This window comes from Bufo bufo, chromosome 5, assembly GCF_905171765.1.
Source record: "Bufo bufo chromosome 5, aBufBuf1.1, whole genome shotgun sequence".
Taxonomy (NCBI): Eukaryota; Metazoa; Chordata; class Amphibia; order Anura; family Bufonidae; genus Bufo; species Bufo bufo.
Window position 1 is genome coordinate 473,533,643 of NC_053393.1, and position 20,923 is coordinate 473,554,565.

At 45.8% G+C, this 20,923-nt stretch overlaps 1 protein-coding gene across 9 annotated transcripts in view; it reads right to left on the reverse strand.

The window, feature by feature from the left end:
* The window catches only part of KMT2C (lysine methyltransferase 2C), a 206,598-nt gene that overhangs the window by 13,563 nt on the left and 172,112 nt on the right, over window positions 1-20,923 (reverse strand). For all 9 annotated transcript variants that reach the window (XM_040434126.1, XM_040434128.1, XM_040434123.1 and 6 more), the window contains 13 exons: window positions 15,054-15,162; window positions 13,162-13,240; window positions 11,484-11,547; window positions 8,608-8,840; window positions 6,883-8,418; window positions 6,396-6,608; window positions 5,897-6,061; window positions 5,264-5,402; window positions 5,014-5,161; window positions 4,734-4,912; window positions 4,486-4,637; window positions 2,670-2,919; window positions 2,361-2,500 (listed from right to left, as the gene is read on the reverse strand). In XM_040434126.1, coding sequence (XP_040290060.1) covers window positions 2,361-2,500; window positions 2,670-2,919; window positions 4,486-4,637; window positions 4,734-4,912; window positions 5,014-5,161; window positions 5,264-5,402; window positions 5,897-6,061; window positions 6,396-6,608; window positions 6,883-8,418; window positions 8,608-8,840; window positions 11,484-11,547; window positions 13,162-13,240; window positions 15,054-15,162 — 3,407 coding nt within the window. The remainder of the gene's footprint in view (window positions 1-2,360; window positions 2,501-2,669; window positions 2,920-4,485; window positions 4,638-4,733; window positions 4,913-5,013; window positions 5,162-5,263; window positions 5,403-5,896; window positions 6,062-6,395; window positions 6,609-6,882; window positions 8,419-8,607; window positions 8,841-11,483; window positions 11,548-13,161; window positions 13,241-15,053; window positions 15,163-20,923) is intronic.

The following is a 20,923-nucleotide window of genomic DNA, read 5'->3' on the forward strand; positions in this document are numbered from 1 at the left end:
GGTTTAAAGTAGAAAAAAAATGAAGGGTTGCCATGAAATTATAAAAAATAAACTATACTAGTGTATACTCACCTGGCCAATCCCTCTATGCTCCCATCCTGGAGGTGAATGGGTCCCTGCTATGGTCCATTTCTCATTTCCACATGGCAGGAAATGGCACTCAGCTAATCACCAAGCTCAGCCAGTGATTGCTTGAGATGTCAGAAGTAAGCGGAGCACAGCGAGGTCCCGGGCACCATGAGCAGCGACGGGGGACTGGCAAAGTGAGTAAAGCTAGTCCTTTTGACCACTGCATGGTAATCCCACATACACTACTTACAATAAGTTAGGGATATTTGGCTTGTGGGTAAAATTTCAGGATGAACCTAAAATGCACTCTAACCTTTACAGGTGAACTTAATGTGACCTCCTCTAAACTTTTGAATGCACATGTCCAGCTGTTCAATGTTTCAGTACTTTTTGCACAACTTGCTGTTCTCTAACAATTCACCACAGGTGTTTGATCCATGAATCGCCCAATAAATTTCCTGGTTCAATTAGAATTGGTATTTAAACAGTCCTCCTCATCATGCTGTTCTCAGATGGAAGTGGTCACTGAGCTTAGAGTGTCATCCGCAGGTTGCAACAGAGATAGAGAGAGACTGGAAGAGTCACAGAAAGGCATAGAAGAAGACGTCCTTTGGACACGTCCCACACGGATGACCGCTTCATTGTGAACAATGCCCTGTGGAGCCAGATGATGAATGCCACACAACTCCAGGCACATTTAAGGGAGGTGCGAGGCATCCAAGTGTCACGTCAGACCATTCAAAACCATTTACATCAGCGTGGTCTACGTGCTAGACGACCTGCAAGTGTACCTGACCACACTACCAGGCACAGGCATCATCGCCTTGCATGGGCCAGGGAGGATCTAAGCTGAACAAGGGACCAGCGGGCCTCACTGCTGCTCACTGATGAAAGTTGATTCACGATGAGCAGAAATGATGGCCACCAACGATGTTGGAGACGTCAAGAAGAGCGCTATGCACAAGCCACTGTTGTCACCAGACGAACATTTGGTGGTGATGGTGGTGTTACAGTGTGGGCAGGTATGTCTAGTCAATACAGAATCGCCCTATGCTTTGTGAATGGTACAGTGACAAGCCCATACTACTTGAATAACATCATTAATCCAGTCATTGTGCCTCTGCATGAACAACACAGGTCTAAATTCATCTTCATGTAGGACAATGTGCCAGCTCATCGAGGTCACCTCATTAGGGAATGGCTGCTGGAGACTGGGGTACCTGCACTTTCTCCAGACCTGAACCCCATTGAAAACCTATGGTATCAACTAAGCCGCGGTGAAGAGGCTCGGAACTCTGTACCCCAGAACCTCAATGACCTGAGGGGCCGCCCTTCAAGAAGAGTGGGATGCCATGCCTCAGCAGACAATAAGTCGACCTGAGAACAGCCTGAGATGTCGTTGTCAAGCTGTAATTGATGCTCAAGGCCAAGTGACAAGTTTTTGAAACATTGACTTTTTTTTTTTTTTTTGGGGGGGGGGGGGGGGGGGGGGGAGTATACCCACCACTGCTGTTGGCTTTTGTTTCAATAAATTATTTGAGATGAGAAAATCACCATTGCATGCTTCTATCTAAATGCCCTACCTTTATGATATAATATCACAGTAGCCTGAACTTTAAAGGGGTTATGCAGTTTGTTTTAACGGAAGATCTATCCTCGGGATAGATCATCAGCACCCACCCCCGCCGATCAGCTGTTTGAGAAGGCAGCGGCGCTGCAGAAGCGCCGCGGCCTTCTCACTGTTTACCGCTGGCCCAGTGACGTCACAACTTGTATCAACTGGCCTGGGCGCGGCTAAGCTCTGTTCACTTGAATGGAGCTTAGCCCCGCCCAGGCCAGGCCAGTTGATACTAGTTGTGACGTCACTGGGCCAGCGGTAAACAGTGAGAAGGCCGCAGCACTGTTGGAGCGCCGCTGCCTTCTCAAACAGCTGATCGGCGGGGGTCCTGGGTGTCGGACCCCCGCCGATCAGAAGCTGATGATCTATCCAGAGGATAGATCATAAGTTAAAACAAACTGTAGAACCCCTTTAAATTTTCCATAAATTTCACCCAAAAGCCAAATATCCCTAACTTTTTATGAGTAGTGTATCTCTTTTTCTACTGGAATAGTTCTTTAATGGAAGCAACATCTGTATAATTACATTCTTCTCACTGAAGTGACGGCTCTGTCATTTACAAAGGATGCAAAAGACTAGACTTCATCCGCTATGTAATACACAACAGGTTGTCCCATATATTATATGAAAGATTTATGCAATATCTCATAGCTAGAAAATGATGATTTTATACCTGTTTGAGAAAGTTTAATTCTCTCATTGATTTTCGAACCCCATTTCCAAAAACCACAACCTTGCAGTGACAGCACCATGATTGCCTAAGAGCTGGAGAATCCCCCATAGATGGGGGGTGAGGTCGGTATCCTGGCATACCTAGGGGGAGAGAACCCCAAAAGATTTATGACATGTACCATATTTTATGACTTTTAATGCCACAAAACTGTCACAAATCGAACAGTAAATTCAACCACATAGTGGATATATGCGGTACTTGCAACTGAAACATTTCAGTCTTATATACAAAATGTTATTAGAGACTTACCAGTACTATTAGGCATGAACAGCAGGCTGTGAGGTTTCATGCCGTATGCTCCTATGAGTCTGGTTGGAGGGATAGACCCTGGCCTGGGACGCTGGCGCAGCAGCTGCTGCCTATACTCCAAGTTAGAGTTCATTCTGTGCCCATTCATTAGGATAACAGAAGCGGAGTCTGGAGCACTGCTCACTTCATAGCTGGTGGGAATGTGAACTTGAAGCAAATCAGCAAATGCAGCCACTACTCCACTGATATTCTGGAAAATAAATACATCTTGCCTTCAGATAGTAAAAATTAGTAGTACACGCTAACACCAAATCTTGTATACCAGAAGTTCGAACATTTCAGACCTAGCAATGGTTAATAGGGCAAAATCGATAATAGAAATGATACATTAATGAAGGTATTTACTGGGTCATTGAAAACGTTTTTATCAGCAGATCTGTACCTATGACACTGGCTGACCTGTTACATGTGCACTCGGCAGCTGAAGGCATCTGTGTTAGTTTCTTGTTCATATGTGCCCGCATTGCTGAGAAAAATGATGTTTTAATATACACAAATGAGCCTCTAGGAGGAATAGGGGTGTTGATGTTACACCTAGAGGCTCTGCTCTCTCTGCAACTGCCGCAACCTAGGGCTACACGGCAACCATAGAAATAAAAGGGATCACTGCAACAGTCGCAAGAAAACCAGCAGTGTTGTCCTATGAATTTCTATGGGATTTCCGCTACTCTGCGATCCTGACCACGACCAGTGCTGCCGGGTAGCCCTAGCCTAATTGACAGCACCTTGCAGTGTAAATGGCTATTATGTCTGGCCCTGTCAAACTGCAGAGGGCGCGGCAGTTGCAGAGAGAGCAGAGCCTCTAGGTGTAACGACAACACCCCTGTTGCTCCTAGAGGCTCATTTGCATATATTAGAACATTATTTTTCTCAGCAATGCGGGCACATATGAACTTGTAAACGAAAAAAAAAAACTCCCGATGTCTGCATAAAAATCCAAGATTTATTGTGTGAGCAGGTACCGCATGCATGGTCGCTGTGTTTCGGATTAAAAGCCCTCAATCATGAACAAACACATTTAAAGACTATATACACCTTTGGGTGCAATTTGTTTAATTATTGCATTATACTAATTTTGAGCTAAAAATCATTTTATAAACTGGTCGTTATTAAAAAATATGGAGCCCTTTTTTCTGTACAGAGCTTAGATGCTCTAGTAGCAGCCTGTGGATTTTCTGTCTCTTCCATCACCCAGCTAATCTGACTGGCTCCTTATGTCTGACATTATAAACACTCACTATCGCTCAGTTCTCATCCTACTGATAAGAATGTGGCTTAAATAAGTGTTTTTTAACCTCTTAATAAATTTACAGATAAGGGTTATTAGATGGCTGGCACAAAGGGAAAGTACCAGTTACACAGCTAGAAAAACAGTTAACCCTATTTTTAATAAGGATTAATTGAGAAGAATGATTTTTACCCCAAAATGAGTAATATGCAATCATAACAAAAAAAAAAATTGCCTCAGAAGTTGTACAAAGTCTCTAAATGGAAAATAGAAGTCACGTGACTACAAATAGTTGAAAGGCCCGAGCTGATTTTTTTGGTTTATACAAGTCTTGCCTACTCCTGATTCTGAGCACGGACGTCCCCTATTGTGAGAGGTTGAAGCCGATTGTCATTCTACTTTGGACATATGAACATAGGACCAACACAGCTGTGAACTGCACATGTAACAGGTCACCCAGTTTCATAGGTACAAATCTGCTGATAGATGCCCTTTAAAAAGCTTTCAGACAGATCACACATAGATTACCTCAGCAGCTGTAGGATGCAATGTGATTGCCACAGAGATAAACCCAGACTTGGGTCCATTTGGTGCTTGTGCAAACTGTGATCCGAAAAACAGGGTACCTGCTCCTGGCTCTCTTTTCATTCCAAAATCTCTGCCATCGGACCCTGGAAAGACTACAAGCAAAGGAATGTCGTCATATGACTGACCTATTTACAATGGTTCACAGATTAATTAAGATGTCTGATGAGAAATGACTGCATTCAAAATACCTTTTCCTGTGCTGCTTGGTAGTATTGGAATGATGGGTGAGGGCGCAGGATCTGGTGGCTCCTCTTTCACTAGCGACAAGTCTGGGTATCTGCTAATTTCCATCCCAACCACACTTTCAGGAGATGAGGAGGGAACAAAACTGTCAGGGCTATCCCTGGCATCACAGTGATCCTGAACCCTGGAAAATGTGCATGCATGATTAGCTTGGACGAATTTGAGTTTTTTTGTACAAACCCTGCGGCATTCCACATAATGAAAGGACCACATGATAATCCTCACCTCAACTCCTCCTGATTGTTGTGTGGCGGAGTGGGCAAAGAAGCTGGGACGTCCACTGATTTAGGTCCCTGAGTCATGGCTCTAGCTAACAGATCATCTGGGGACCTGAAAGGCAGCTGAAATTGTTTGGGTCCCAGAGCTTTGGTAACTGAAATACAAGGAACATATATAAGTACATTAAAATACAAGATTTTATTGTCTCTAACATTAAAGTTTTTTGCTTGGAAAAAGAAGCTGAAATTATTTCTACCATGGCCTCCAAGAAGGGCAGCCTTCCCAGCCAGCTCTTCAGTGGTGGCATAACCATTCACCATCTTCTGGCAGGCAACAGGAGGCGGAGTAGGAGGCAGAGAAGCTGGCGGAGTGGGAGGATTGCTGAGATTGTTTTGCTGTAAAAACACACAAAATCTATTAATGCTGTCACCAGGAAGTTATATCACAATAAATACAACACAAAAGTGGAGTTAGTCAGTTGAGAGTTTTTTTGGTAAATCTCCAGACCTGTTACTGTTGGTGCAGCAATCATTATAAATGTATAATTTACAAATCAGAATGTGAAACAGCACAATGGGCTCCACTATACATTGTCCCCATAAATATATGCTTACTATAGTCTAATGGCTATCCAATGTGCTGGGATACAGTCCTGAACAAGACAGTGGCCTTCAGATCACAGTGTCCATGCGGTGGCATTATGGGGGGAAGCAGCAGCCTATGAAGCTTTACTACATATACTGTGCTGCTGCCGGTAAGTAGACATCAGCATCGTGGGAGGCACAGCTGGTTTCACTCACTCACCAGAGCATGCCGCCTGCACGCTCCGTAAGAGAGGCTTTTATTGTTTTTTTGTTGGGGGAAGAGGGTTATAAAAGACTGTACATACCTTAAAAATTAGCTGAGAATAATAATCTGATACGCCATCAAGAGAAGCGCAGCCAAAGGTTCCTAGCAACCGACTCCCAGTACTCATTGGGCCAGTGCCATATGGGAGAAACTGTGCAAAATTTATTCCAACTATTGGCTCAATTAGTGGAAGCAGAGAAAGTTGCTAAAGGAAACAGAAAAACAACATGTCACATACGGGTATGAATCCCACCAAAGGGAACAGTCTCCATGAAGTCTGTATGAGCACCCCATGTTTGCATTCGTTTCGACCAACACTCTCAAAACATCTACAGCTCTGTATAAGCAACAGGAATCATATAAGTATAAACTGAGCCATGACTTTAAAAAGTTACTTAAAACAAACAACTTGATCATAAACCATCAATATCAGTTTCTTAAAGAAGAAGAAGAATGAAAGCAAATGTTAACACATCAGGCTGGTGGAGGATTACAGCCCCCGTATTGTAGTGTGCAGATCATTCCCTATTAATAGGCACCTGCTTTATTTGGCTGAAGGTCTCAGAGTTGGAAAATATGGATGGCTTCTGGTCTTCCTCTTTCTTCCTTTTCTTAGACCGAGAAGCTGGCTTCTCTGACGTCCTCTGTACCCGCTTGTTTCTTGGTTTCTTCTTCTCCATCTCAAAATCCGTTCTTGGGAGCAAGTTCTGGTTGACATTAAAGCCAACCAGCATTTTGTTGTCTGGGATATGCTGGAAAACACACAATGTAAAGGAAATGCAATCACCTTGAAACAGTATGTGAATAGTTGGAATGTCCCATGTTTTTTGGACTACTTAAGAAGCTGGACTATAGCATGGCCACTTCCACAATAATTAGGCAGTGTGCGCATTAAGGAATCTGCCAGATCATATAGAGAACTGTATGGTTCATCCAGTGCAGGGCAGAAACACAAAATGGATAGAGCATGGGGAGGTAAGTACCAAAGACCATTAGAAACAAACTCCATATTTAGGCACAACTTACCAATGCATTTCCAGGTCTTCCTGTGGACTTTGAATCAAAGGATCTATCTTCAATTGAGTGAAAACTTTCCTCAGAGTTTTGAGGCAACATGATGGGTTGTTTCTTGTTTTTGAGCAAGTGTTTCAGTAATTCATTTCCAGATTCCAGTTTTCCTGAGGGGCCGGAGGCAGTATGAGAAGTTATTTCAGTGGAAAGTGCATCGTGCGATGTGGCTTTATCTTCTTCAGTCTTAAGGCCGACTGATGGTTGCTTTAATTTGGAGTCAGATTCCTCTGGAGACTGGTCTCCTTCCATCTGCTCCAATTTAATTTCCTGAATATTAATGTCGTCTTTAGTGTGCGGTTGACTATCCTCTTGGTCCAGTCTGGGTTCCTGAAATGTCTGTTTCACATCTTTAGGGAGGAGTGGGCCTTCAGAGTCTACAGAGGTACTGTTTGCTGCATTAGGCGTCGATGAACGAATTAAGTCAGCCACTTGTTCTCCTTGAAGATCATTTGTGACGTTTACTGTTGGGGTTGATGCTTCAGAAATACTTGGAGTTAGGGGAGCAGTAGAATCAGATCTTGGTGTTGAGGGTGGCGACTTTACAGAATCGGAGTCTTCGTCTTTTTTCTTTTTTCTATGTCTTTTCTTTTTTCCTTTCTCTTCCGGGATGATATCAGAATATAATTGTATAAGCGACTGGCTTGGACTTTGAAAATCTGTGGAACTTGCAGGTCTTTCCTGTCCAGAAGGGTTCCCATTATCAGAAACAGGTGAAGCATTGGTGACATTTGGCATTAACGGAGTTTGTGGAAACCCAGACTGATTGTCTTGTCCATATGGGGAAAGTCCTAAAGATAGTTTATCAGCGTTCTGTACAAAAGGTGCAGCAGGAGGAGAGCTACCAACATTTTGATGGGTCATTGTATGTCCCATTTGAGGTTGCTGTTGTGTCGACTGTTTAAGAGGTGGAATCTGCATGAAGTCATTTGGCAACTCTGGAGTAAAGAAAGGCATCTGTCTATTATTCGGTTCTGGGCCGACTATACCATGTTGTTCCATCTCGAACCTCTGCTGCAAAGCTCTGTGACGATCCACTTCTTGCATGAGTTGAATTCTCTGGCGTTCCTGTTGCTCACGCAATCTTTCTTTCCGCTCCCTCTCTTGGAAAGTTTCACTAAAAGGGTTGTTGTCATCAAACTCAACCCTTGGTGGGGCATTGGGGTTTACAATGACAGCTGGACTGCTTACTTCAGAACTGACAGCAAGCTGCATCCTAGGGGGATTTACTGGCGTAGCACCTCTAGGTGGAGGATGCCACCCTTGCACGTTTGGCATCCTTGGCTGATTGGGTTGGCCTGGTATCATGGGCCCTGGAGGGGGCAGTGTTTGTGGAATAGGAAAGCTTTGTGCATTCATTGAAGGTGGTGCTCCCCCTGCCATCATAGTCTTTGGTGGTAGGACTCCAGGCATTAGAGGTGCCACTGAAAACTGCTGCTGCTTGGTTCTGTATTCTTCAATAAGCTCTGTGTGTTCTTTTTGCTGTTTCCGTATCTGTCAATGAATAAATCAATTTATTTTTTAATTTTCTCAATTTTTTTTTTTTTTTAACATAAGGAGTCATCAATACCACGCACCCAGTTATACACCTCACTAAGCACCAATGGACAAGGCTTTCAGCTACAGCAGGTAGCCAGGAGTTCCTTTCCAATACCCTGTATGGCTGTAAGAAGTGACACTTACCTGTTCCAGTTGTTTTTGCACCATGCTTTGCTGCTCTGTGACGTGTTTCAGCTGTTCAGCATCCTCCTCAGGAAACTCTCGTCCCGCTTTCTTAGCTGTCCGCTGCTTGGCTGACAAAGCTTTCTTAGATTTTCTGTGAGCTCCAATTTGCTCTTCCAAAAATTTTTGCTGCATTTGAAGGAGTTGCTGGGTCTCCTGAAGCCATTCCTCATACTGTTTTTTCTGCGAGTCGTCTAAAGGGAAGAAAAATACAAAGCCAACCACTTAGCCTGTGGCAGATTCCATCATATCGGACAAGAAGAATAGCCCAGCAAGCAAAACAATGTACACCACAATGGAACCTCAACTGATCCTGCAAGTCAGCTCGGCCTGACGGGCACTGTTGTTGTTCATTGTGTGATGGAACTGTGCCATAGTTTCCATTTGAAATGGAAACCATACCACAGATCTGAACAGAATCTTGGTCATGAGAACACACCGAAAAGAATAGGAATTTTTGGGCAGATTTACTAATTCTATGTCATATTTAATCAGTATAAACACAGACTAGACCATTTCCAGATGCACCACATTTATTAAAGTAGCTGATTTGAATGATTAATTGGGCATTTATTCCACCTATGAGTTGGCCTACTTTGCTCCCGAATATTGTGCCAAAATCGTGGCATACATGGTCACATCATAAGCCACCGTATGCAATTTTGAGGAACGGGTGAGGACCCATTTATTTCAATGGGACCGCAAAAGATGCGGACAGCACACCGTGTGCTGTCTGCATCCGCAGTTCCGTTCCGTGGCCCCGCAAAAAGGATAGAGCGTGTCCGATTCTTGTCTACAATTGCAGACAAGAATAGGCATTTTCTCTGATCCATTTGGTTCAAAGAGGATGAGTCCATGGCAGAATGAAAGCAAAGCCCGACAGAAAAAGGACAAAATCAAATTCCAAAGGTATCTGCACGTGAAACGACCAAGAATTGGCGTGGGTCACGTTGAAAGGTATTGCCAAGATGAAATTGCAGACATCATTAAAGGGGTTCTCCAGCCATAACCAATTTTTTCATCTGCCCAGAGTACCCCAAACAATGCATTTTCCCGATATACTGTTTATTTCTTGTCAGCATTTTCTTTGCCCTGTGTTCAGCATCTCTATATCCTGACAGGATGTTTACATGCAGCACTTCCTGTTTTTGCTAACCAAACCCAGCATGCTTTTCTCTGTAATGTTTCACAGGGATTGCTCTGCCCAACACGTAGAGGAGAGGTGAGGCGGGAGTCACTATTGTAGACAGAACAGGTTTGCATTTGGAGCAAGCCCTGAAAAACATGCTGGGAGAGCTTCGCAAACCCAGCAGGAAGCTGATGAAAACAGGAAGTTCTGCAGGTCACATCCTGCCAGGATGCAGTGCTGCAAAGAATAGGGGATGGAAAGTGCTGACATAAAAAGAAGGTATATAGGTCAAAATTTGCAGTGCTTATGGTAGTCTGGGAAGATTAAAAAATTTTCATTATGGATTTGGCAAACCTCTAAGAAAATAATTTGTAAATCATACCTATTGAATGAAATTGCACATTTACACATGCCTACAGGCGAAAAGCCCTAGGAAAAGACAAGATGGTTCTGGAAATTTATATAAAGGGTCCCTTATATATTATATATTAATTCTTACTGGAATGGCATACCTGGCACATACAGTTTTGACGCAGTAACACAAAGTTTAATAATTAAACTAGCTAAAAAGTCTTTGCTTCATAAATCCCACTGGTCATAATAGAAAACACTAGTACAGGCCAAGAAGGGCCATGCATGGTCATCTGTGCTATAACAGGTATGACCTATAAACTATACTCGCACCTCCGTGAGGAAAAGACATAGAAGATGAAAAGTCCCACCTTCAATGAATGCATATTCCCCATGGTACAGGGAAGAAAAAACAACTAAATCTGTTTTAGGTGTAATCAATAGCTAAATTATGGTGAAAAGGATTAATGGGTTATTTCAATCCTATAAAGTGTTGGCAAATCGCTAAGAATCCAAAGAATGGAGCACAAGCAGTGCCGATTCAGAGCGGTCTCTCCTAAGTTTTTCCTGCACGGTGGTGTCCCAGCTAGCCGGCTGTGGCGGGGAACTGCAGTTCCTCACATATCATATCAACTGACCAGAGCACTGAAGGGGACACAATGCTACACAAGCGCTGCCTCCCTGTTCCCCTCGTTCTGAGAGGTTGGACCATATCCTAGCAACACGCCAACACTTTGGAAGATGAAAAAAACCCCCTTTAATGAAGGATCAATCTGAATTAAACAAGTCCATCATCTTGGACTGTTGAAGGTAGACTGAAGAGGTTAAATTTAAAAAAAAAATAATCACATACAAAACTGAAAGTTTAGAAACAGCCTAACCGCCCTTTAAGTGGCATACATTAAAACTAAAAACAATCCATAGTACATTATACACAATGGGGGGAATTTATCATTGTGGGAGATGGGGGGGGGGGAAATCCGAAGTCAGTTTTGCTTGAGTCTGCGTTGGAGAACTTTATGCCAGATTTATTAAAGGTCTCAAATTAGTTGATAAAATTTGTCCTTAAACCTTACAGTTTTCCTACTCCACCCTCCTCCTTGAGACCGTCTTTTTTTTTTTTTAAGTCTCAATGATAAATCTAGAGCGAAACTCATTAACATAGCTAACCACACCCACTTTTCTATCCACATTACAAAACTGGAGTGAGTGGTTTAAAAATGCAAAAAGTAGCAAAAATTTTCGCGAAAGCTTACATTTTTTGTAAGCAAGTGCCCTATTTTTGCGACTTTTTTACACCAGAATTCTGGAGTGAAGGTATGATAAATCAGGGCCAATAAGTTTTACATATACTCACTGACAAATCCTGGGCCAAAGTTTGGAGGGTTTGGTCGGATCATTTGTGGTGGTATACTTCCATCCTATAGAAATAGCAGACTGTTAAAATGATAGCTAAAATACCAGGTAAACTATTTTTTACAGGAAATCATCAGCAGATATATAATATTCCTAAAATAAGGTTTTAAAAATGTAATTTGCATTGCCTTAAAGGGGTCATTTGAAAAAAAAAACGAGAAGTTAAAGACGCTCAGTGAATAATGTCTAAGTAGTCACTGAAAGTGCAGAAACCGTACAAAAAAAATAAATTAATCATTTCTGCTTCTTCCATTTCTGTGCATCTACTATTCTGCAGCACAGGACTGTGTTCACAACTTGCCTACCACCACAAAGCGTTAGTTATTATGATGTGACAGCTCCCTGTGCGCTGCAGATTGCAGTGACTGTGCTGTTTTTAGATAGTTGTGGTCACAGTGAAGATCCAGGAGATGAGCCAAAGTGGTCTCCAGGCATGTGAGACAGGCTGGAAGAAATAGTATAAAGCCAGCAGGGCCTCTCTCTGCTAAGATCTTCTTGATGTGAAAGACACCTGCTGGATAAAACGTTAACTGTGAGCCTGCTGTGATTATGAATTAACCCCTTCTTGCTCTAACAGTGGTTTGAAGGTGTTATTTCTCCTCCTTAGTTATAGCTATAGTTATTAGTTTCAGTAATAGTATAGCAGACTATGTACACACACGTTTTCCTCCTGTTTCCTAATAAAATAAAATATAGTTATTAGTTTTTGCAATTTAAGAGAATTTGGGGGTCATTTATAAACCCCTTAGTGACCACCCACTAAGGGGCCTTAGGCTGGGCCGCCGCTTTTTTATGGCAGCCCAGTCTAAGCGCTGCACGGGTCCCCACATGAGAGTCGCGTCCCTGCTCTAACAGCCCAGACCGGCAGGAGTGCCGATCCTGGCTGTTTAACACTTTACGTGCAGCAGGCGCCATTGCCCACATCATGTAAAGTGCTGACAGAGGGAGTCTCGCATCGGCACCCTACAAATGCGATCGCGGGGTGCCGATGTGTGTGAAGGCTGGCAGGGCTCCGATGTAGTCCCCAGATCAGCCTTCAGTAATTTCCAGCAGGCTGCGCCTGTATTTTTGGTTAGTAAACAACCCCCTTTGTTGGGGAAATCAGACAAACGTCCAGACTTTTTTCCTTCATAAAAATAATAAAAAATATAGGTATTTGTTTTACCAATATTTAGTATAGCTTTTTTGTGCATAAAATATACAAACACACAAATTGTTTTAAAAAAAGTCAAAAGCTTAAAATGTCCAAATTTCCCCAAGCTAAATACCTCAGGGGGCCAACATTAAAGAAAATTGTAACTTTGTTTTGGTGCTGTACGAGATCTGTTCTGGCAGCAAAGTGCCATAGAATCAGCCATAGAAAAAATAAGCCTCCAAAATCTATAATACACTCCACTCATTTCAGGGCTTGCGGTGAGTCCAGCCAGTAGGTAAACTGCACAAATAGCGTCAAAACACTCTGATATATAAGTGGAAAATATTTGGATTCCCATCAAAACTCCGGATGAGAATACATTATGGGAATAATAACCCTTATTTACAGCAGGTAAGTGAATTTTTAGTGTTCACTTTAACAGGTTGAGGTTTTTAAACACATCTAAAAGAGTAAAACATACCACCTGTGGAATTCCTGGTGAAGCAAGGCTCTGGCCTTCAATGTCCGGTGCTCCTGGCATTTGCTGAGCCACAAAAGGGAACCTGGAAACAAAAAAAAAGTTTCTTACAATAGTCACAGGTTACGATTCCTTAAAGGGGCTCCTTGGGATTCTTATACTGGTGGCCTATCTTTAGGACAGCTCATCAATATCAGATCGGTGGGGGTCTGATTCCCAGCACCCCCATCAATGAGCTGTTCTGCAGTAGCTCCTGCTTCAGAAATAGGCGCTGGAACTACACAGCTCAACTGTATAGTGGACAGAGCTGCGGTAACCAGCCGCTGTGTAGTCCTGGTGGTGGAGGTACTGCAGAGCAGCTGAGCGGGGTCCGTGCCGGGAGACAGACTTCTGACAATCTGATATTGATGAACTATACTAAGAATATGTGGTCAATATAAAAATACCAGTAACTCCCTTTAATAAATAGAATATTTTGGTCGGAAGGACTAGTCACTGCCCAAAGATTTTAATGTTTTATTATCTGTTAGGTAAAAAAAATAAAAATAAAGTGAGTCTGCAGTACATAGGACATTACGTTATTGTTGTACTATTTTATTTCACACAAAGTAACAAGTAAATTGTATTCATTGTGCACTGAAAAGCTTGACATCATCCCCGTGTACTGTGTGTTTCTCAGTTCCTTACAACTGTTAGGGGGTTGTCTTACTCCAGCAAATGGCTGGGACTGTGGGAGTGCTCATAGGCACGCATGCGCAGCAGCTCCCGGTCACCTGGTATCTTCCCCTGGATACGAGCAGTGTATAATATGATGGAAAAATGAATCCAGCCAGCAAAGGAGGCAATATGGACAATCACAATACATTAGTAAGTGCCTTGTATTAACTTTCTCTACATGATAAATGTCATTTGCTGAAGTGAGACAACCCCTGTAACATCTCTGCCTGCTGCTCAGCCCCATTCAAGTGAATGAGGCCGAGTTGCGCCTAGGTCATGTGAACGATGGTCGTGATGTCACTGGCCTACTGTAAGCAGCGAGAAGGCCGCAAACAGCTGATTGGCGGGGGTGTTGGAAACTCACCGATCAGATGCTCATGACCTACCCACAGGATAGGATATCAGTTACAAATAGTGTGGAGCGAACTTGTGTTTTAAGTTCGGCGTCTAAAGTTCGGGTTATTGAAGAATCGCGTTATGGATTTTAAATTCCGTTATGGTCTATGGTAGCGGAATCCATAATGGGATTCTTTGATCACCCGAACTTTAGACGCCAAACTTAAAACACAAGTTCGCTCAACACTAGTCGGCAGGTGTAACATGGGGATTCGGACGTGGATTTTACTATGGCAAAGGGTGAATTCTGCTGCAGAAATCTGCAGGATAAACGGACATGCTGCCGACTAAACTTCCGCTTTCATTCCGTAGAGATTTGTATACAGGGTATGGGTGAAGTTATTATAAACTCATTCTCTCTGCTCCTACTGTAAAACGCTGCTTATTTTCAAAATGTTGAAAATACTTTCCTGGTCCCTGTTCACATGGATGTGACTGCTCAGGCAACCACCGGCTGCAGCGGTGTCCCACTAGAGCCAATAGCTTCCTGAGCAGTCCCCATTTATGTCTCTGTACAAGGACCAGCAGGGGAACAGTGTCACTTCCATGGTTCCTTCCTCCATGACACGGGAACAGGACGTTCTGTATCTTCACCAGTGACAGGAGTGCTTGTTTAGTGGATACACAGTCCCGTGTACTCCGTGTGCATGCAGGAACTCTGCTTTTACAGTGAGGATTCTGTACATCAAGTAGGGAACGCAGATGAGGCCCACTGTGACATATCAGAAACTAAACATTTGTAATCTAAAATGTAAATTCTGCATATTTATACATCAGATATTTACCGGTTCATCACCATCGGTGGCATTCCCATGTTGTTCACCATGACTTTATTGATGCCTTTCAGAGCGACCATTTTTGCTTTCATTATAGGATCAGTAATAGCATCAAAATCTGAGATTAGGACAAAGCAGAACAAGATGTAAGAGAAAACATCAAACAAATGTGTATTTACAAGGATAGTATTGGATTGGCAACTATGTAGATCACTACTTTTTAAAAACTGGAACATATTCAAGTACAATCCTGCACTTAAAGAGGACCTTTCATGGGTTTGTAGTGAGAGAGATAAATATCTGTACCTGCGGGGTACCCCCTGCCTGGTTTTTTAAAATAGCGCTCCATTATGGCCCCCTCAAATTTTGCGCTCAGTATACTAATACTGAGCATCGGAGCAATGGGGAGGAGACTGAGTCTCTCTGTGGGCGTCTCCTTCTCCCTGGCTGTAGCGCTGTCCAATCACAGGGAGAAAAATAAAACTCCCCTTCTCCCTGTCTGTGACGCTCTGCGCTGTGATTGGACAGCGCTAACGCCAGGGGAGAAGGAGACGCCCACAGAGATACTCAGTCTCCTCCCCATAGTATACTGAGCGCAAAATTTGAGGGGGCCATAACGAAGCGCTATTTTTAAAAAAAACAGGCAGGGTGGCAGCACAGCAGGGGGTACCCCGCAGGTACAGATATTTATCTCACTTACTACAAACCCATGAAAGGTCCTCTTTAAAGGGGTTTGTTTTCTGGGACAGTGGAATGGATCACCTATTCTTAGGATAGGCCATGAATATCATATCAGTAGGGGTCGCACTACCGACATCAGATGACTAAAGTGGCCTTGGCTTGGCACTCAGGTACCCAGTCACTGTTTACCAGGCACAGCTGTGTACGTTTTGTAGTGGCTGTGCCTGGTACTGCAGCTAAATCCCACTACAAACCGTATGGCGCTATGCCCAGTAAACAATGAAGGGGATGCAGCAGAAATGAGCGAATCGATTGGTATGGCAAACATGATCATTTGGTTAAATAGGCTCGGAGCTGAATCCTAGAGATGACTGAATTGATTGATTAATTGATTTGTCTCATCAGCAGGGCTTCTTCACCGGTGGGGGGGCTGCCCCCTCAGGTGTAGAAGCGCCCATCTGCCACAAGACTGACCGGGCCGGACATTTAGCCCATCCCTGACAATTTCTGGCTTCCACTTCTGGGTAGCAGTGTCTGCGCAGGCAGGACATTTTCAGGGCCGGCTAATTGTAAGGCCCTGTCAATCTTGTGCCTCGTGGGTGCTTCATCACCTACAGGCACAGCCCCCAACAGGAGATGAAGCCCTGCTGAAATCAATCCACTCATCTCTAGGATGCAGCTCTCAGCCTTTTAAAGAAATGTTCACTGCATTGGCAATACCTCTGAAGAGAGGCCAGAAATACTAAAGTCGCGGAAAACCCCTCTCTAACCCCAAAAGTGTTAGAATAATATTCTGATCTAAAAGTGATATCTTACAACAATCCTAGTGCCAGTTACACAAACATGGAAACGCATGAAGGTTTGAAAGTAATGTGAATGCCAAAAAACGCTCAGAGAAAAAATAAAAAAACATAAAAAAGCAGATGATCCCCAGGGAGAATAATTGCTGAAACAATTGTTGAAAAGGAGATTTTTGTGAAACTCACCTGTAAAATCTTTTTCTCGTAATTTCCATTGGGGGACACAGACCATGGGTATAGCTTAGAGATATTACTAGGAGGGACACTATGCAAAAAAAGAAGCTCCTCCTCCTCGGGCTATACCCCCAGGCACCTCCAGGAGAACTTCAGTCGTTGCAAAAGCAGTAGGAGAAGGAGAACGGAAACAAAACATTATGGAAACCATCACACAGCACACCCTAAGGCGTAAACCAAAAAAGGGGGCGGGAGCTGTGTCCCCCAATGGAAATTACGAGAAAAAGATTTTACAGGTGAGTTTCACAAAAATCTCCTTTTCTCGTTCATTCCATTGGGGGACACAGACCATGGGACGTCCCAAAGCAGTCCATGGGGTGGGAAAAAAGAACAAATCCAACACCGCCAGGAATAAACGTCCAGTAGTCAAACCGGAACCACAGCCTGCAATACCCTGCGCCCAAGAGCAGCATCAGCCGAGGCCAGAGAGTGTAACTGATAAAACTTTGTGAAAGTATGTAAGGACGACCAAGTGGCCGCCTTACACAACTGGGAAACGGATGCGCGATTGCGTCTAGCCCAGGAAGCACCCACTGCCCTTGTGGAGTGAGCGGTAATCCGCGACGGCGGAACGTGGCCGCGAGCGCGATATGCCGCAGCAATAGCGGAACGGATCCACCGCGCCACGGTGACCTTGGAAGCCGCCAGGCCCTTACGGGACCCTTCAGGAATCACAAAGAGAGAGTCTGAACGCCGGAAGGAAGCGGTAGCCCCCAGGTACACCTTCAGGGCCCTGACGACGTCCAGGGAGTGGAGAGCACATTCCTTGGGGTTCACCGGAGAAGGACAAAAAGAGGGCAGGACAAGATCCTCGTTAAGGTGGAAGGGAGAAACCACCTTGGGCAAAAAAGAAGGCACCGGCCTGAGCACCACCTTATCCTGGTGAAAGACCAGAAAAGGTTCCCGGCAGGAAAGTGCGGCCAGCTCCGAAACTCGCCTGATGGAGGTTATGGCCACCAGAAAAACTACCTTCCAGGTGAGTAAAACCAGAGAGATCTCCCTCAGAGGTTCAAAAGGCGCCGCCTGAAGGGCGCGCAGAACCAAGTTGAGATCCCAGGGGGGCAAGGGAGGCACATACGGAGGAACCGAATGCGCCACCCCCTGCAGGAAGGTTTTTACAGGTCTCAAAAAGGCAATGGACCTCTGAAAAAAGATAGCCAAAGCAGAAACCTGACCCTTTAAAGAACTGAGCGACAGACCCATGTCGAGGCCGGACTGGAGAAAAGACAGCACCACTGGGACAGAGAAACGTAGGGGCGAGTAGCCCGATTTCTCACAAAACACCAGGAAGGCCTTCCAGGTGCGATAATAGATTCGTGAAGAAGCCGGCTTTCGAGCCCTGATCATGGTTCTTACCACCGCATCAGAGAAGCCTCTCTTCCTCAGGATGGCGGTCTCAACAGCCACGCCGTTAAACGCAGCTGCCGTGAATTCTGGTGGAAGAGCGGCCCCTGAGACAAGAGATCCTCTCTGTCGGGCAGAGGCCACGGGACGTCCGCCAACATACGAGCGACGCTGGAGAACCAGGCGCGACGAGGCCAATCCGGAGCGACGAGAATGGTTGGTATCCCCTCCGCCTCGATCTTGCGCAGCACCTTCGGCAACAGAGGAATCGGAGGGAAGACGTAAAGGAGGCTGAACCGCTGCCATGGAAATACCAGCGCGTCCACCCCGTCCGCCCGTGGGTCTCGAGCGCGGGCAAGATACACCGGCACCTTGTGGTTGAGCCGGGAAGCCATCAAATCTACGTCCGGACGGCCCCATCGGTGGCAGATGTCCTCGAACACCTCCGGATGGAGAGACCACTCTCCCGGATCCACCTTGGTGCGACTCAGAAAATCCGCCGTCCAATTGTCGACTCCCGGGATGTACACTGCCGACAATACTGGAACATGAGACTCCGCCCATAAGAGGATCCTCGCTACTTCCCGCATTACTGCCCGACTGCGAGTCCCGCCCTGATGGTTGACATAAGCCACAGCCGTGGCATTGTCCGACTGAACCCGCACCGGGCGAGTCGCCAGGAGAGGAGTCCAATGGGAGAGGGAGTGGAAAATCGCCCTCAATTCCAAAACGTTTATCGGGAGACGGGATTCCTCCGTCGACCAGACACCCTGAACTGTGAGGTTCCGGAGAACACCTCCCCAACCGATGAGGCTGGCGTCGGTGGTGACTATCGTCCAGGAGAACGGAAGGAAGGACTTTCCTGACGATAGGTTCAGGGGAGACTGCCACCAAGGGAGAGACGCTCGAACTTGCCGGGACAGACGAACAGGAGTGTCTAGACCCCGAGGGTTCTTGTTCCAGAGGGCAAGGATCATCTGTTGTAGCGGACGAGTGTGAAATTGGGCGTACGGAATCGCCTCGAAAGAGGAGACCATAAGGCCCAGCACCCGCATGCACTCCCGAATGGTGGGACGTGGAGAGCGTAGAAGGAGCACCATTGCCAGACGAATCTGGGAAGCCTTGGAATCTGGAAGAAACACCCGAGAAATCGAGGTGTCCAAGATCATCCCCAGGAACGAAAGTCTCTGGGAGGGGTGCAGAGAGGACTTGGGGAGATTGATCAGCCATCCGAACCGTTCCAGGGATTGAACCGTGATTCGGATGCTGTCCTCGGCCTGTGGAAGAGACGGAGCTTTTATCAAGATGTCGTCTAGGTATGGTAACAAAGAGATGCCCCTGGTGCGAAGAAGCGCCATGAGAGGCGCCAGAATCTTCGTAAAAACTCGAGGGGCGGTTGCCAACCCAAAAGGTAGGGCGACGAACTGGTAATGACGCCCCCCTATGGCAAAGCGCAGAAAGCGATGGTGGGACTCTGCAATAGGGACGTGCAAGTAGGCGTCTTGAATGTCCACAGACGCGAGAAATTCTCCTGGACTCAGAGAAGCAATAACGGAGCGAAGGGACTCCATGCGAAACTTCCGCACCCGTAGAAACTTGTTGAGAAGTTTTAGATCCAAGATTGGACGTACTGACCCCTCTTTCTTTGGAACAACGAACAGGTTTGAGTAAAAACCTGTCCCTTGCTCTTCTGGGGGAACGGGGGAAATGACACCACGGTCCAGAAGAGAGGAGACCGCAAAAAAGAGGTCCGAGGCCCTGGCTGGATCCCCCGGAACGCGAGAAGGGAAAAAACGTTCCGGCGGGCTGGACGCGAACTCCAACTTGTAGCCGGACGTCACCACTTCCAGAGCCCAGGCGTCCTGAACGTGAGCCCTCCAGACCTGTTGAAAGGAGAGCAGACGGCCCCCCACCACGAGGGGTGGGGGCACCCCTTCATGCGGAGGGTTGCTTGGGAGCAGGAGGACGGGCTGACTGCGCCCGAGGCCGCCAAGAAGGCTGGGGCTTGAAGAAAGGCTTCTTGCGGGAGTCCTGGGACCCCCCTGCCGATGAGGATGACGGCGTCCTGGCAGTGGAGAAGCGACGAAAGGACTGGCCCCGGAAACCTAAAGGCCGAGACCGAAAGGGACGCTTGGTCCTGGGCTGGGGTAGATGAGTGCTCTTGCCCCCTGTTGCGGCAGAAATGAATTCATCTAGTTGAGCCCCAAAGAGCCTGGACCCTTCAAAGGGAAGGTTAGCGAGGGATCGCTTGGATGAGGCATCAGCATCCCACACCTTCAGCCAGACCTCCCTGCGCTGAATGACAGAGAGGGCCGAAATACGGGCAAAGAGGGAGCCGATGTCCATTGAAGCCTCACAGAGATATTTAGACGCTTGAGACATCTGGATGATAAAATCCAGAGTATCTGCAGAGGCGTCCTGCTCTGACAGATCCTGGTGGTGGCGCTGCAACCACGTTGTAAGGGCTCTGGCGACCCAAGCCGACGCAAAGGCCGGTCGCAGGGAAGCGCCCGCCAGCGAGAAGATGGACTTGGAAAGTGAATCCAAACGTCTGTCCACCGCATCCTGCAGAGAGGAACCGTCTAGGACGGGAAGGGCCGTGTTCTTGGCTAACCTGGCCACCGGAGGATCTACCTTAGGGGAAGAAGTCCACTTTTCCACTGTGTCAGCTGGAAAAGGATAAAGCGTATCCATACGCTTGGTGGCCGAAAATTTTTGATTAGGTCGATCCCAAGCTTTTGATAGGACCGCAGTGAATTCCTCGTGAATAGGGAACACGGCGGAATCCTGTTTCTTGGGTGGAAAAAGGGAGAACTCCCG